The sequence below is a fragment of the Trachemys scripta genome, chromosome 1 (genome assembly GCF_013100865.1).
Source record: "Trachemys scripta elegans isolate TJP31775 chromosome 1, CAS_Tse_1.0, whole genome shotgun sequence".
NCBI classification, from domain to species: domain Eukaryota; kingdom Metazoa; phylum Chordata; order Testudines; family Emydidae; genus Trachemys; species Trachemys scripta.
Genome location: NC_048298.1, coordinates 254660405 through 254678199, shown reverse-complemented (window position 1 = coordinate 254678199; position 17795 = coordinate 254660405). Strand labels below are relative to the sequence as shown.

The 17795-nt window shown below is 40.2% G+C and overlaps 1 protein-coding gene across 1 annotated transcript in view; it reads left to right on the top strand.

The window, feature by feature from the left end:
• GPC5 (glypican 5) overlaps positions 1–17795 on the top strand; it is a 1030278-nt gene that overhangs the window by 547676 nt on the left and 464807 nt on the right. Inside the window, exon 7 of the mRNA XM_034758271.1 lies at positions 4482–4644. Within this exon, the coding sequence (XP_034614162.1) occupies positions 4482–4644 (163 nt within the window). The remainder of the gene's footprint in view (positions 1–4481; positions 4645–17795) is intronic.

Below are 17795 nucleotides of genomic sequence, written 5' to 3'. Positions count from 1 at the left end.
TATAGAGAAAAGTCGTCTTGGAAGAGGAACTGCTTATTGAAAGTGGTAAGATATGAAAGTGGTTTGGGCCAACAGGAACTAATATTATTTAGCCAAATATCTCTAAGATATCAAAAGGTATAATAAGACTGAAAAGGGGATGCTGGCTGTTGTACAGAGGACAGACTTCCCCTTCAATAGTACCTCTGATGAAATATATTGGTGAAATGCAGCTGTAACTTCACCTTGGTATAATAATGAGCTCTGTAACATCTAGGAGATCTAAAGGATTCCAGTCTACAACTGAGGAGATGCTTGAAATCTGAGGGTTTGACATTGAGCAGAGACACATGATTGTTAGAAGCTGCACAACCGTGCATGTACAGAATTACTGTCTCCCATAGATTTCTTTGCTTCCCCACTTGGATCCTGCCTTGCTGAGCCTGCCTGCCCACACCTGGTACACCTGGCATGGAGGGTCAGGGCCCTGGGATGTTTCTGGGGCCCCGTCCTTGTGCTGTCAGGGTTGGGTACAGCCTCACTGCTGAATCCATGCCCTGGGTAAGGAAGCTGCACAGTGATCTCCCACCTCTGTGTAACCAGTGGCCTGTGCTCCCCAGGCTGGAGTCTCCACATTTATTTGACAAATAAAATTTGCAGAACTTTAACTTAGCAAAGTTGCCCAAAACCTGATGTTGCTGAGCTGCTTCTGCCAATACCCTACCAAGTGCTTAAGGTGTGACCCTGTCAATTTAGGCACCTCCACTCTTTTTTTTTTTTTTTCCCTGAGGGCTTTGGGAGTAAGGCACCTACATTTACCCACAGGGCTCAGGAAGAAACCTGGTTAATTTAGGTACCTGCCCTTTTCCTCAGGGCTCTATGGGTCTGCGGGACCTTTTTCCAGTGAAAGAGCCTTACACAGCTGTGCTTTAAACTCCATTTATTAGCAACACACGCAGAATACATATGCCAAGTAAATCTATGCTTTGTTAGCAACAGGACATTCTTTTTTTCAATTTTAGTGGTGAACTCCCTGAGTTTCACCCACGGCTGGTCAAGGCTAATTTAATATGGGAGTGAGTTATGTCCCAGGCCTACACTAAGCCCTGGCAGGATTCTCAAGAAGGCATTCTTCTGCCAGTCGTGCCTACGGGGCCTGATCTGATAGACATTAACAGCGCACACCTAAGCCATGGAAGATAATGGGGATAGAACACTCACCTGGGATGTGGGAGACCCAGTTTCAAATCCTCACTCTGCCTGATTTGGAGAAGGGACTAGCACTCATGTTTCCTCCGGTCCAGTGCAGTGTCCTAACCCTTGGGTTAGCTTTTGTATTCTGGGATGAGTCTCTCTTCAGCTGAAGCTGTTCCATATTTGTTGGACTTGCAATTTGAAAGTGGTTCTCCCAGGTAACTCTCTAACCCAGTAGCTACTACATTCTTACTCCTTCTGGCTCTTAGATTGTGATAATTTCACCCCCTAGCCACCTTTTTGTTAAGCTAAATAGATTGAGGTCCTTGAGTTTGTCACTATAAAGCATGTTTTCTAATCCTTCTTGTGACTTTTCTCTGAACCATCTCCAATTTATCAACATCATTCTTGAAGTGTGGACACCAGAGCAGTTGCACTGGTGATTATACCAGTGCCAAATACAGAGGTTATATTACCTCCCTAATCATTCTTGAGATTCCCCTGGCTATCTGTCCAAGGATTGCATTAGCCCTCTCACTGGCAGATCATGTTCAGCTGATTATTCACCATGACCCTAAGTCTTTTTCAAAGTCAGTGCATCCTGGGTTAGTCTCCCATTCTGTAAGCATGGCCTACATTCTTTGTTCCTAGTTGTATGACCTTACATTATGACCTTATTACCGTAGTAAAATTAATATTTTTTTGCTTATGTCCAGTTTACTAAATGATCTAGATCACTCTGTAGCAGTGGTCTGCCCGCTTCATCATTTACCACTCCTTCAATCTTTGTATCATGTGCAAATTTTATCAGAAATCGTTTTCTTCCAGGACACTGATTAAAAAATTAAATAGAATGGGAACAAGAACCAATCCCTGTGGGACCTCATTAGAAACATATCCACTTGATGATGATGATTCTCCATTTATAATTACAGTTTGAGACCCGTTGGATAATTTTTAATCTACTTCAATGTGCAACATTGATGTTGTATCAGTCTAGTTTCTTAATCAAAATGCTGTGTGGTACCAAGTCAAATGCCTTTAATAAATCTGAGTGTATTACAATTAATTGTATTACATTATCAACCGAACTTGTAATCACAATAAAAAAGGTGTCAGGTTGGTTTGACAAGTTAGTTATTGATATTCATTATATTACCTTCTATTAATTCTTTATTAATCAAGAGCTATATCAACTGATCCTGCCTGTCATTGATGTCAATGACAGGCCTATTAATTCCCCTTTTCCCTTTTTAAATATTGGCACAACATTAGTTTCTTCCAGGCCTCTGAAATTTCCCCAGTGTTCCAAGACTTATTAAAAATCAACATCAATGGTCTAGAGACCTTCACTGCCAGCTCTTTTTAAATGCTTGGATAAAAATTATCTGGGTACATTACTTACAAAAAGGATACACCAAAGAGGATAAGACACAATGTTCTGTTGCTTGTTTTCCAAATTAAGTCAAGATCCTTTCTGACTTTCACATAGTGGCAAGGTATTGTCATTACTGTCCAATTGTGGTATTCATTAAGTGTATATAATCAGAAAATCTCCAATAATAAACTGTTTTTCCTTTCCCCTTTAAATTACAGCTTTTTATAAAATATGCAACAGAACAAAATAAACATAAAATGTCCCTAAAATTATTTACTTATAATCTCATTAGTGAAATAAGACTAGCTTTTAAGAAGCACAAAGATCTTAACACTGAATAAAGAACTTTTTTTATTAGGACTGAGCCATGCTTTGTAGAGAACAACCAATGAGAGAGAGAGATGTGAATTTATATGGAGGGGTGGATTTCTTCATTTTGTATAATTAAGCAAATAACTTGAAGAAGAAACCAAAATAAAAAAGGCTCAATTGTTCTTTCACTTCTTAATCACTACTAACTGACATAAATTCAAAGAAAAGTTTTGATAGGGTTGCAAGGCATCTTTTTTCCAATGTCAAATTTATAGTTAAAGCAATTTCAGAGGGACCCTTGGGTTCTCCTGACTCAAATACTAGGATAGTGCTGTGCTGTAGGTGGAAAGATTAGAGAACACAAACATTATTACTGTAGGCTAGTATTTAGACAACTTGGGAAAATATAAAGTCTTAATCCAATCCTCTTTTAAGATGGACACAGATATAGGATATAAAGGAGAAACACATCTCAAGCTGTGATCTTGTAAATCTCTCAAATTTAGTGGTGTTGAACCTCAACAGTAACATACATAGAGGAGTTATACAAAAAAAACCACTCTGTGGCAGGATTTGTTGGTGATGAGTCAACATGGGGGTACTCATGCCGCTGAGTCAACATTGAACTTAATGCCCCAGGCATGATGTGATGGGACATTGGTCTCGTAGAAGTGTGGTTGAAGTACTAAGTTCTTGTGCTCATTTAAGGGTCACATTACTTTTTGCAGTAGTAATTTGAATCCAAAAATCTGATGCCCAGAACTATGAACCTGCCATCTTCACCAAACAATTTTGAATGTGAAAAATTTAAAGACTGCTTTCAAAAATTTTACCCCAAGTGTGAACTGCTGAAATGATGAAGTAACTAATATATACCTTAACTGCTTTAAGAGGGAGGAAAAATTGTCGACTATTGTAATAAAGAATCCAAGGGACAGAGCCTCAGCTAGTGTAAATTGGTGCCACTTCATAGAAGTCAATGGAACAGTACCAATTTACATGAGCAGATGCCCTGGCCCTGGTACTGTTATATGAATTACTATATGTAATTTCAGATAAAATAAGAAATTACAACTTAATCTGGAATATGTACTGATCTGAATCTTTTCTGAAGCTCAAAAAAGTGAAAAGTGCTATGTAAATGCCATTAATCTCCAAAGTTGAGTGTATATATGTGAATAAATACTACTAATTAATCACTAAACTACTATAAATATTAATGTTTACATTTTATATATGGGCAAGAGGCAGAGAGTCGAACTGACTTGCCCAGTCTGGTAGATCAGCAATTCCAACTGAGGAAATCTGGGTTCTGAGCTCAGTCCCCATGATCAATTTTTAAAATATACACCTTTGGGCACCTCTGCATTTGCTTATGGTGGTATTAGAAATGCGAGCCCCAAATAACCTGAAGTAGGCTGGCTGGAATCCAGAAACGTTCAGTAAATATAACAAAATTGCCTGATCTTGTCAGTCCAGCAACCTGATTTCCAGACTGGAGGTTTGGATATTAGAGAAGCATGTGAACTTTTGGGTGCTCATCCAAACTAAATTTCTGAACCTTTTGAATCTATCTCATCTCTGTTGATAATTGGCGTATTTTATTTTGTGCTTGCAGCGGTTGCAGGGCAAATCATTTCCTAAACATGAGAAGTGGGGCCTACTACAAACGGGCAGTGGTGTAAGTATGGATGAAGAAGGCAGTGGAGACTGTGATGATGAGGATGGTTGTGGAGGATCAGGAAGCGGGGAAGTGAAGAGAATCCTGCAAATTGCTGACTGTAAGTCCCATGATTCTACCGCCACTTATTTAAGTTCTTTAAGAGTGAATTAGTGTATTAGCCTCTAAGGAATACTACTGGTCTACTTTGGAGATGATTGTGGTAAACTTATCTAAGCAAAGTAGTTGAGCATCATGAATTAGAACATGTACAAAATAAGACTGAATTTTCTAAAGATGGGAATTTATATCTACGTTACAGGTATTGCAATGAACTTTATCCTAATCTGCATCTTCTTAATGTGACTGGAGTCTGTTGGCACATTTGGTGTTCTGCAAATCATGATACCTGTCCAATGATGTTTTAATCCAACTAAACAGTGGTAGAATGTCTCGGCCATGATGAATTACTGGTTTAACATAATAAATAACATTTTCAGCTGAACAGAGAAAACTTTCAGATCTTCCCTGGAAACATGGGAGAAAACAATGTACAAACACATTGTGGTAAGTGGATTTGGCCGTTCGTCCATTACTATTATATTAAATTGACTATAGTCAGTGGCTTCTCATAAATAACGGGATAAGGTAATGGTGTGCTGCTATTGAACCATAGGTATGTGGTTGTTTTGTGATCATGCTAAATCTTTCAAAACATTCAATACTAATGGAAAAGAAAATAATAAAGTGGTTACTGTAAAACCCCAAGGTGCTGTTGGCCACCTGATGTTATACTTTGTATGTATTTTAAATCTTCTAATAGACTTTTGAAATATAATTTTTGTAAGTATCACGGCTCCTACTGGCCATAGTTCGCTGTCCCAGGCCAATGGGTGCTGCAGGAAGTGGCACAGGATGAGGGATGTGCTGGCCGCCACTTCCCGCTGTCCCCATTGGCCTGCAGCAGCGAATCGCGGCCAGTGGGAGCTGCGATCGGCTGAACCTGTGGACACAGCAGGTAAACAAACTGGCCTGGCCTGCCAGGGTGCTTACCCTGGCGAGCCACATGCCAAAGGTTGCCGATCCCTAATGTAGAGCAAGAAAAATGGAAAGATGGGTCATATTTCTGTTTCTCTGGGGTTTAATTCCCACTCTTCCTTATATTGATAAATGGATGAAGCAAACTAAAAAGCAGCTGAATGACACAGAGTTTGACTGAGGGACCTAATAGTTGAAATATTGTAATATGAGGTAGGACTGTCGTGTTGCAGTTTTAAACACATTCTCTGGTTGCAGAGTAATTTTAAGCATCTGTTTATTTAATAACTATTTTAATCAGCCTTATTTTTTTTTGTATTTAGTAATTTAATCTCCCCCCAGACTCCCATGTAAAGAAAGAGAAATTAGCTTACAATAGTGCCAAGAAGCCCTCACTAAAAACAAGCAATATTGTGTAAGCTGCTGACAAACTTATAGTAAGAAACAGTCCCTGCCCTGAAAAGCTTACAATCTAAATAGACAAGGCAAACAAAATATGAGAGAATAGAAGAAGGAATATCCTCATTTCACAGATCATGGGTGGGGGAGGGGGTGGGGGAAGTAAACATTTTTCTCCTAATTGTTCCTTTTTAAGGGTCAGTCAATGTGTTCTGTATATGAGTATGTGTGCGTCTTTGTGTGTGTATTTCTTCCAAGATAAAACTCTAACTCCTTGTTAACTTACATCCCCAGAAATTGAAGGTGCATTTATTTTCCACTTAATGTTAGATACAAAAAACTTCTTAATTAAATGTCAAAGATTGACAAGTGAATGTTGATGGACTTAGAGTGCCCATGAAGAGATGAAAGGCAAAAAATATATCCATTTCAGAAATGAAAACATCTATCTTTATATCAATGTCACAGTATATACACAATGCTGTATGTCATGTTTTTGACAAACCGTTGCCTGCTTTTCCAAAGATTAAATAATTAATCCATGAATCAAACTCCATATGTTTAGGCCCTACAATTGTTTTAACTTCTTCGCTGTCTCATACAAAGCTTTAAAATAGTAGGTCGGTGTATTTATTTCAAGGATACTATCAATTTTTAAATTAATAAAATTAAACAGTGGCATCAAGCCTTGACACTTCATTTGCTGGTTCTATTCTATTCTGCAGTAACCCTAGAGCTCACAGTAACCCTAGGACTGTTTCCAGCATCACAGTGAATTTCCTCCTCAACTGGAGACTTGGACAGATAACAATAAACAATTATCACCAATATATTTATTCAATCTACTTTGTAGAGCAGTTTGAAACATTAATTAATCTTTATATCACCCCTGTGAAGTAGACAATAGCATCTGTCAAAACTCTCATGTTATAAGTTTCTCAGTGGACTCACTAATTTTCTGAAGTACCAGAGCGGTAGCCGAGTTAGTCTGGATCTGTAAAAAGTGACAGAGTCCTGTATAGACTAACAGACATATTGGAGCATAAGGTTTAGTGGGTGAATATCCACTTTGTCTGATGCGTGTGAATTTTAATTTTCTGAAAAGTAGGCTAAATTTATTTCTTGTGTTGTCTGTTTTTAGCATAGTTTTATCATATATAAAACAATAAATCATACATTTTGGGAGAAAATTTGTTTGCATTCTCTTCCTAACCTTCCATGTTGGTTGTTACTAAACAGAATAGTTTGATATCTCATTCATTTGACCATTAAGATATCTGACCCTGGCCCTGACTGGGAAGAGAAATATCACAGAAGTAAAGTGCTTGATTTCCAGAAAGGGAGTCTGACAATTGTATTTGTAGGTCACTATTTATCTGGTCAGTCTAGTGGACAGCAGGGGAATAGCATTTTAAAAAGGTTGGGTGTTTCCAGATAAAAAGGAGCCATGTTCCAAAGAAGGCCCCATCTAAAACTTGGCTTTTAATTCACCATACGTTCTCTTAATCCCAAACATCCTCTTCCTTATCTCTCTTCTCAGCTCCTTTCTTCCTGCATCCTTTCTGCTAAACACCCTCCTTCCCCAATCTTTAAACAGACTATGCTGAGAGACTGTGTCACACATCTTTAAATTGTTTCTTAAAACCCAGTTCTTTTGTGAAACCTCCATTTAGTTCTTGTGCACAGAAGCCTAAGAGTGATATTGTACCTAGCAATTTTGCAGACTGGAATGGGGAATGGTTAGTGTTCCATCTTCCCTCTCACTCCTGGCTGATCTATCCATGGATGGGCACACTCTTATTCTAAATTAGATGGAGAATAGCTTTAAAATAGTGTGTTTAAAAAAAAAACTGCTGAGGATGGGGAGAAAACCATCATGAAGGGAGGAGAATACTACTCTTGCTTGTGGCAGTGAGAGCAAGTTTGGAAGAGCCTTTCTCAGTGTGGCCTCTTATGTGTGGTATTTGTCAGCCAACATTGTCATTTCTTGGAAGTGTCAGGATTGATCAATAGCAGCCCACCTCACAAAGGAATTACCGATAATTTATCTTTTTAAAGAAAGGTGTTGACTAAAAACAGGGTGGCTGGCTGGGATACAAGAGGGAGGACGACTGTTACGATTACTAGTGGTAGTATGAGAGGCAGCACAAAGATGCACATGACAAAAGCATCTTATTTTTTATCTGTAAACTGGCTTTGGAATAAGAAATCTACCAACCTGGAAGTTCCACTAACTATATCAAATTATTCTATTGTCTTGGTACCTGCAGTTATGAAGATAAGAAATAGATGAGTGATTAAATGACTAAATTGAAATTAATTCACTGAGTGAGTGGGAATATGAAGGATAAGGTTTGTTCAATGAAGAGAACCTGCAGTGCAACTCCTATTAACCCGCATTGTGCGTAAGACTTGGGAATGACTGTCTAGTGAAAAAATATCTGCTTGGCTCCCTCGTTAGAAAGCCAGCTGAAAAGTATCTGTGAGTGTATAGATACAAGAGATTAAAACACTTTTAACCGGCTGCAGTAATAGCTGGGATGAATTTATACTTTCCAAAAATAGTGGATTTGCTGCCAGTTGATGTTGTTACTAGAAGTGCATTTGCAATAGCTATTTATTTAGCAACACAGTTGTTGATCCCAACAATATATTTTTCTTCAATTATTAGAAAAAGACAATGGTCCAGAAAGTATACTTTATTATGGTAGTGTCTAGTGGCCTCAGTCAGAATTTAGGTCACATTATGGTATGTAGTTCTCTATCCCTAATGTTACCCTGAAATTTAGGCTTTGGGGCACTCCTAGACTAACCTGCCTATCACCCCGTTAATGTGCTCTTCCTGGGGTATGGGTCTCCAGGGTAACAAAGGTAACACTTGAAGGACACAGATATAACTTTCCGATAAAATGATTGACACTGACGGTTCTTTTTCTAAAACAAAGTATCTTTTATTGATGTAACTAATAATCCTTACTACAGTATAACCTAGAAATAAAAATCAGACACAAATCCCTTATTACAAGTTAGAGGAACTAAACTACAATAGTGTATAGCTTAAATTATTCCAAGTGATGTGCTCTATCACAGGTCATCAGTCTGCAATAGATCGCTAACAGCCGTAACTTAACTTTACATAAGAAAATTACATTTTACAACCATTAATTTTCTCTCTCTCTCTCTCTCACACACACTTATACTATACTATACTTATGCTAAACTATAGTTAAAAATAACAAACTTATTTTTGTTATGGATTTCACTGGGTTGTAACAAATCTTGTTGCTGCTTGCCGCTGAAGTGGTTTTTCTCAGCAGTGTTCTCAGGTTACTTTTCCCCTCTTTTGGAACTCTTCAGTCCTCTCAACAACCTTTCTGTCTTCTTGGTAGCCCCTTGGATCTCTCTTCTTGTTCCTTTCCAGCAGCTGTTCTTGCTGGCTCCCAACAGACTTCTTTGTCTGCGCGCACTCTCTCTCTCGCCTGCCTGTCTGCCTTATATACTGTTCTAGCTATCAGATCTCTGCCTGGTCATGTTTGCTGCTCAGATTACCTCATTCTTGGATATTTTCACTCACATTGTTTCTACTTCAGAGCCAGGATTACCTTATCCGACCCCACTACTCATGCTGCAGTCCATTTACTTTGTGGTCATACCTCATTTTATGCAATTTTACTACTGGGCATGTTCCAAACTTGTATTGAGCATGCTTATGAACTGCAGTTTCCATTTTAGTGTGGAGTGACTCCTGCTTATTCAGTATAGCAATTAGGCACACAAAATGGAGACTAGATAATTTCTCTAGTATCACTAACAGCTTACTACCTAATTAGACAAGGCAGACAAAAAACACACAGGTTTGTTTGGTTTTTAAAGCTACCAAACTGTGCTAATGTAACACCAAGGACCAGGATCTGTCGGCAAGTGGGATCAAACCAGGGATCTCTGGAGCTTAGTGCATGAGTCTCTACTGCATGAGCTAAAAGCCAAGTGGCTGTTAGCTAGGGCTGTAGAGCAGATTCATTTAACTCTCTCTAAGTGGTCTCGGTGTCACTGCATGGGAGAGAACACCACACCCAGGAGGTTTGTGGGTTACACCAACTGATCTCTCACTCCCATGGTCCAGGTGCCTCAGCCACCCTGTTATGCAATTACTGTCCCACTAGCTTTGCCATCATCTGCCAAAAAAAAAAAAAAAGTTGGTGTCCATAAAGCTGTAGAAATCTAAAGGTAGTGGGAATAAGGAAAGTTACAGCCCACACAGGACTGCTATTTAGAATTAATTTTGTAACCCGAAGAGGGATAATTGATACATAAAAGAGCTCATCCTTCCTTCCTGTATAGGCTCCCCCTTTCCCAAAAGTTTCCCCAGTTCCTAATAAATCTAAACCCCTCCTCCCTACACCATTGTCTCATCCACGTATTGAGACCCTGCAGTTGTGCCTGTCTAACTGGCCCTGCACATGGAACTGGGAACATCTCCAAGAAGGGTACCATGGAGGTCCTAGACTTCAATCTCTTACCTAGCAGCCTATATTTGGCCTCCAGTACCTCTCTCCTATCCCTCCCTACGTCATTGGTACCTACATGTACCATGACCATCGGCTCCTCCCCAGCACTACACATAAGTCTATCTAGATGTCTCGAGAGATCTGCAACCTTTGCACTAGGCAGGCAAGTCACCATACAGTTCTCCCGGTCATCGCAAACCCAACTATCTATGTTTCTAATGATCACATCACTCATTACTAATACCTGTCTCTTTCTAATAGCTGGAGTTCCTTCCCCCAGAGAGGTATCCTCAGTGCGAGAGGATATCACAACATCCTCTGGAAGGAGGGTCCCAACTATGGGATTGTTTCCCTCTGTTTCAGTTTAGATGCTCTCCTTCCCTGGGACTTTCATCCTCCTCAACAGCACAGAGGCTATCATACCGGGGGTGGGACCATTCTACTGTGTCCTGGAAAGTCTCATCTATGTACCTCTCTGTCTCCCTCAGCTCCTCCAGTTCAGCCACTCTGATCTCCAAAGCCCATACACGGTCTCTGAGGGCCAGAAGGGGAAGCCACCTTGTTGGCACATGGCCAATTTTTACAAAGTGAAAAAATGAACTAAGAGATCAATTCTTTGCTCCTTTGAAATTTACTGCTCTTATCTGGTGTAAAACGAAATAGTAATCCTATAGATTATTCAAATCAATCTCAAAGTGAAGAAACTAGCCAACCTATAACTATCAAACCATTGCATTTCATTGTTCAGTGAGAGAACTGACGTTTGAAAACTGATACCTTGCAAAATGGTATGAGTTCAAGATCTGTGATGCACCTTGACAGTGCCTTATCTGCTTCCTCCTCAAATTGTCTTCTGTTCCATAGAGAGACATTGCACAAAATAAACTAGGCTGATTGTCCATAGAACTTGTCCTCTTTCCTTCTCCTTAGTTTAGAATGTAAACCTTTCATGAAACAGCCTAGTTTTGTACAGTTGGCATGGTTGCATTCTAGCTTTTTTTTTAAGTGCTTAATAAAGTGCTCCTAGTTGGTTATATAGGAAGTAAATGATACAAAGAGGAAGAGATTCTTGGCACATTCTTTTCCCCTCTCCGAAGGGAAATATGCCTTTTAATGCAGGCAAGCACTGTATCTATTGCAGACAGAAGGGAAAGCCACCTTGTCGGCACATGGCACAGAAGTTCCTTATACTCAATTTCTACAAAGTGAAAAAATGAACTAAGATTATTTTTAGTAGAAAAAGAGAACTAACGATACACTTTCAGAATAAGACATTAAACATCAAAACTCAAAACATTCATGGCATTTTTAACACAGTTATGAATTGCATGGCACTTGCATCCAACTGAATAATTCTGCCATTCAGTTGTTTCACCTTCTGGTAAACTGACCTGTTTCCCAAACTTCACAGAGGAGTTATCAGCTATGTAGGATGACACACAGCTTGTTCTGAGCTGTTTTCTTCTATCACATTTGAAATGTGGGGAGCAGTGGCGTCAATTGTCTCATTTTTACCATGGTAAAAATCAAATAAGCCGTTTTTAGTCCCTTCTGTCTTCGAAAAATAATGAACAGTTACAGGGTAAAACTTATGTCCCTTATTTGAGGCATCTATTGTGACTGAGGGGAAAAGTGCTAATTTAAGATCATTAACTAAAAGTTCCTGTGATTTCAGAGCCAAAACATTCTCCGCAGTATTAGTTGCTTTTATACATCCACAATGCACCTTTTAAAATTTCTAATTCTGGTAAAAACTTTGGAAGTAATTTGACAACAATCTTGACTATAATAACAAATTATGGATCATGCATGCCAGGGTGAATTTCTCTTAATTCTGCTGCTGTCACTAGATTTTCCTGAGTTGTCTTTGTTTTCATGGTTGTGTGCTTTTAAAAAAGCTGTAATTGGAGGTCTCAATTTTTGTTTTTTCTCAGCATTTGGGTTTTGTACATTCCACATGAATAGCACTGGTTCATCTCCCTTCATACTTAATGGAAAATGCTTGAAGATACAAAACACATTGAGATGTAAATTCATCAACTTTGCAAAGGCCGTTTTTATACTCAGGGTCCTTACACCAGTTGTCATAAATAAAATAGTACTTTTTTTCCTTTTAACAATACCTTCACAGTCACAATGTTTTGAAGAGCCACAGTAAAAATCATCCATTTTGAAAAATGGATCTGCTACTTTTGAAAGTGCAAAATGCTGTTATTTTTCAAGAGACAGTTTGGTCGCTGTGAGACAGCACTGACTTTATGGTAGCTACATAACAAGTTGAAGCACCAATATGTCATAACATGGTTGAGAAGGGCAAGCAAGCATTGTTTTGACATTTCCAACACCAGATGGACTAAAATTATCCAGGAATGTATTAAACTAACAAGAAAGTGATAAGATAAATCTGATTCACCAAACAATACTCACTTTGAGAATTCCTCATGATTTTTCTTGCAGGAGTCTTGCAGCAGCATCCAGGAGATTAATCTTTAATTCCTGGAAACTCTAGGACAATCTTAGAGGGTTGACTACCCTATCATAACTTAATTGTCATGTTGACGGTTGCAGGTTTAATAGACTGCAGCATTCTGATGAAATTTACAAGATTTTAGTCACTTTAAGTACTAATTCCCTGAGTAAAGCCCATATAACTCTAGTTGTTGTTTTTTCAGCAAATGATTCAATCTGACAGTAAAATACTGATCAGATGTTGATTAAAGGCAGAGATAGGTGTTACATTTTAGAAATGAATGCAAACTTAACACAAACAAACATCTTAATGTTTGTTTCTCCTTTTGCATAGTAGGTATCCATTAAGATGACTATTTCTTGCTGCTTTCCTGCAATGAACTCTGTACATGCAAATCTTGGATAAATATCCAAATGCCATTCCAAAAGTTCAGACACTTGTCGTCATACCGAATTCCAGTTATTTTGGGCTCACTTCATTGACCCTCAGAAGCTGTCAAATGTAAAATTCTGAAAACTTCACATTTTCACTTGCTGCACAGATGGGTATTTAGCCACAAACAAAGATGACATGTTTTCCATGGTTTTTATTACTTTTATTACTTTACTTTACCAGCATCCTGACTGGTTAATAACTTTTATTGGTTAATAATTAAATCACACAGTGTTTTAATATTATGTGTTGCAAAGAGCCACAGGAGATGCATTGAAGACATTTGGTTAGATGATAAAAATAGGGAAAGAATAAGTTAAAATTACTTAGACAAGTTAGATGTCTTCAAGTCACCAGGGCCTGATGAAATATATCTTAGCATACTCAAGGAGTTGACTGAGGAGTTCTGAACCATTAGCGATTATATTCGAAAAGTCATGGAACATGGGAGAGATTCCAGAGGACTGGAAAAATGCCAATTTATAAAAGGAAAATAAAGACAATCTGGGGAATTACAGACCAGTCAGTAAAAAGCGACAGAGTCTTATGGCACCTTATAGACTAACAGATGTATTGGAGCATAAGCTTTCATGGGTGAAGTCACATTTTGTCAGACACAGATTAGTCAGCTTAATTTCAGTACCCAGAAAGATAATGGAGCAAATAATTAAGCAATCAATTTGCAAACACCTAGAAGATAATAAGGAGATAAAGTAACAGTTGCCATCCATTTGTCAGGAACAAATCTTGTCAAGCCAACCTAATAGCTCTCTTTGACAGGATAACAATCCTCATGGACGGGGGGAAGTGGTAGACCTGGTATATCTTGACTTGAGTAAACCTTTTGATACTATATCACATGACCTCCTCATAAATGAAGGAAATACAACCTAGATGGAGCTAATATAAGGTCGGTGCATAACTGGTTGGAAAACCATTCCCAGAGAGTAATCAGTGGTTCACAGTCAAGCTGGAAGGTTCATATCAAGTAGGGTCCCACAGGGATCAGTTTTATGTCCAGTTCCATTCAATATCTTCATCTATGATTTAGATAATGGTGTAGAGAGTACACTTATAAAGTTTGTGGACCATAGCAAGCTGGGAGGGGTTGCAAGTGCTTTGGAGGATAGGATTAAAATTAAAAACGATCTGGAAAAACTGGAGAAATGATCTGAAGTAAATAGGATTAAATTCAATAAGGACAAATGCAAAGTACTCCATTTAGAAAGGAGCAATCAGTTGCACACATACAAAATAGGAAATGACTGCCTAGGAAGAAGTACTGCAGAAAGGGATTTGGGGATCATAGTGACTATTAGAAGAACTGGACAAACACAAGTCCATGGGGCCGGATGCGCTGCATCCGAGGGTGCTGAAAGGCGGTTCCAAAGAGGATGGATCTAGACTGTTCTCAGTGGTACCTGATGACAGAACAAGGAGTAATGATCTCAAGTTGCAGTAGGGGAGGTTTAGGTTGGATATTAGGAAAAACTTTTTCACTAGGAGGGAGGTGAAGCACTGGAATGGGTTACCTAGGGAGGTGGTGGAATCGCCTTCCTTAGAGGTTTTTAAGGTCAGGCTTGACAAAGCACTGGCTGGGATGATTTAGTTGGGAATTGGTCCTGCTTTGAGCAGGGGTTGGACTAGATGATCTCCTGAGGTCCCTTCCAACCCTGATATTCTATGATTCTATGATAGTGGATCACAAGCTAAATATGAATCAACAGTGTAACACTGTTGCAAATAATCAAACATCATTCTGGGATGTATTAACAGGAGTGTTGTAAGCAAGACACGAGAAGTAATTCTTCCACTCTACTTCGCACTAATTAGACCTCAGCTTGAGTATTGTGTCCATTTCAGGAAAGATGTGGACAAATTGGAGAGTCCAGAGAAGAGCAACAAAAATTATTAAAGGTCTAGAAAATGTGATCTAAGGGCTGGTCCACACTTAGTCCGGACTTCGGACTAAGGTACGCAAATTCAGCTACGTTAATAATGTAGCTGAATTCAAAGTACCTTACTCCGGACTTACCGCGGTCCAGACGCGTCCGGAAGTCTCCCCCCGTCGACGCCGCGTACTCCTCTCGGCGAGCTGGAGTACCGGTGCCGATTGTGAGCACTTCCGGGATCGATCTGGGATCGATTTATCGCGTCTTAACCAAACGCGATAAATCGATCCCAGAACATCGATGGCGTGCCTCCGGACCAGCCGGTAAGTGAAGACTAGGCCTAAGAGGGAAGATGGAAAAAATTGGGGTTTTTTTAGTCTGGAACCGAAGAGACTGAGAGGGGACATAACTGTTTTCAAGTACATGAAAGGTTGTTACAAGGAGGAGGGAGAAAAAAATTTCTCCTTAACCTCTGAGGATAGGACAAGAAGTAATAGACTTAAATTGCAGGAAGGGCAATTTAGACTGGATGTTAGGAAAAACTTCCTAACTGTCAGTGTAGTTAAGCACTGCAATAATTTGCCTAGGGGGTTTGTGGAATTTCCATCACTGGAAATTTTTAAGAGCAGGTTAGACAAACACCTGTCAGGGATGGTCGAGATAATACTTAGTCCTTTCATGAGCGCAAGGCACTAGACTCCGACATCTCAAGATCCCTTACAGTCCTATAATTCTATAATTACTAGATCTTCTAAGGTGGAGCTTGAAGTGAATACATATGTGGTGTTTTGACGTGAGTAAAATTCACAACAGAAAACCTGACAAGCAGTTTTGACAGCTGTTTGCCATATTTAGCACACCCCAACAATTTCACAGACACTTACAGCATTTTTTCTGATCTCAAGAAGAAATTATGTAGGAAAAAACCCCTAGTGCGTGCTGTCTTCTTCTGTTGACTTTATTGTTTCCAAAACAACCACTTGTGAGGGCTTAAGGGGAAAATCTGTCAATTGTTTGGCAGTAGTAGTAAGAAAGTAGGTGTTTGCTGCTCGCTGCTGTAGTGTGTTCATGCCAGGGTGCTATGTATCATGCATGTTTACACTCTGAAGACCATTCTGGATTAGGAGATTAGTGGTTGTGGCTAGTGGACTCCCAGAAAACAGCAGGGATCGCAGGTCATGCGTAGGCCAAAGATATGAGAGGAGGGGGAAACGAACTACTAGTTCAGGGATCGGCAACCTTTGGCACGTGGTTTGCCAGAGTAAGCACCCTGGCGGGCTGGGCGGGTTTGTTTACCTGCCGCGTTCACAGGTTCGGCCTATCGTGGCTCCAACGGGCTGCGGTTCGCCACTCCAGGCCAATTGGGGTGGCGGGAAGTGACTGCCAGCACATCCCTTGGCCCACATCACTTCCCACAGCCCCCTTTGGCTTGGAGCAGTGAACTGCGGCCAGGGGGAGCCACGATTGGCCGAACCTGTGGACGCGGCAGGTAAACAAACCCGCCCAGCCTGCCAGGGTGCTTACCCTGGTGAGCTGCGTGACAAAGGTTGCCGATCCCTGGTGTATAGTTGAACTGCTATGGGGACAATGTGAGAGGGAAGCAGGAAAACAGAGGCTTAGTGAAGGAATGCTTAAGTAAGGTCACTTTACTCTTAAAAGCATTCAAGAATTACAGAACTTTGAAAACAAACAGTTCTGTGATGCACCCTCCCCTAGTCTGATTGCACCCATTGTTTGGGTCCAAAGTTTCAGTGTTCAGGCTGAACGGAGTCATAGAATCATTGAAGATTAGGGTTGGAAGAGACCTCAGAAGGTCATTTAGTCCTGGTATCAGCAAATTTTGGCACGCGGCTCGCCAGGCTAAGCACCCTGGCAGGCTGGGCGGGTTTGTTTACCTGCCGCATCTGCAGGTTCAGCCGATCGCGGCTCCCAGTGGCCGCGGTTCGCTGCTCCAGGACAATGGGGGCTGTGGGAAATGACGCGGCCGAGGGATGTGCTGGCCACCACTTTCCGCCGCCCCCATTGGCCTGGAGTGGCAAACCGCAGCCACTGGGAGCCGCGATCGGCTGAACCTGCAGACACAGTATGTAAACAAGCTGGCCTGGCCTGCGAGGGTGCTTACCCTCGCAATCTGCATACCAAAGGTTGCTGATTTCTGATATAGTCCAACTCCCTGTTCAAAGCAGGACCAACCCTAAACAAATCATCCCATGCATGTGTGTGTGTATTAGCTGCCCTGCCCCTGCCAGAAAAGGTGCTTATCTGGAATGATATGAAATAACTTTGATTTAGGCAAACTTAGACATGTTTAGCACAGAATACAAAATGGAAGTCCCAATTTATACTGATATATCCCGCTTTGTAACAAACAGTACCAGGTTGGAGTGGTGTGAGGCACTGTTGAGGGTGAGGGTTTATGTGAGGAAGAAGGACCATAGGGATTTCTAGTTTCCTCGGACCATTCCCACATATGGTTCCTGGCTTCCTCTTTAGTGTATCTTATGGGATGGCTTGGCACAAACTCAAGCTTATC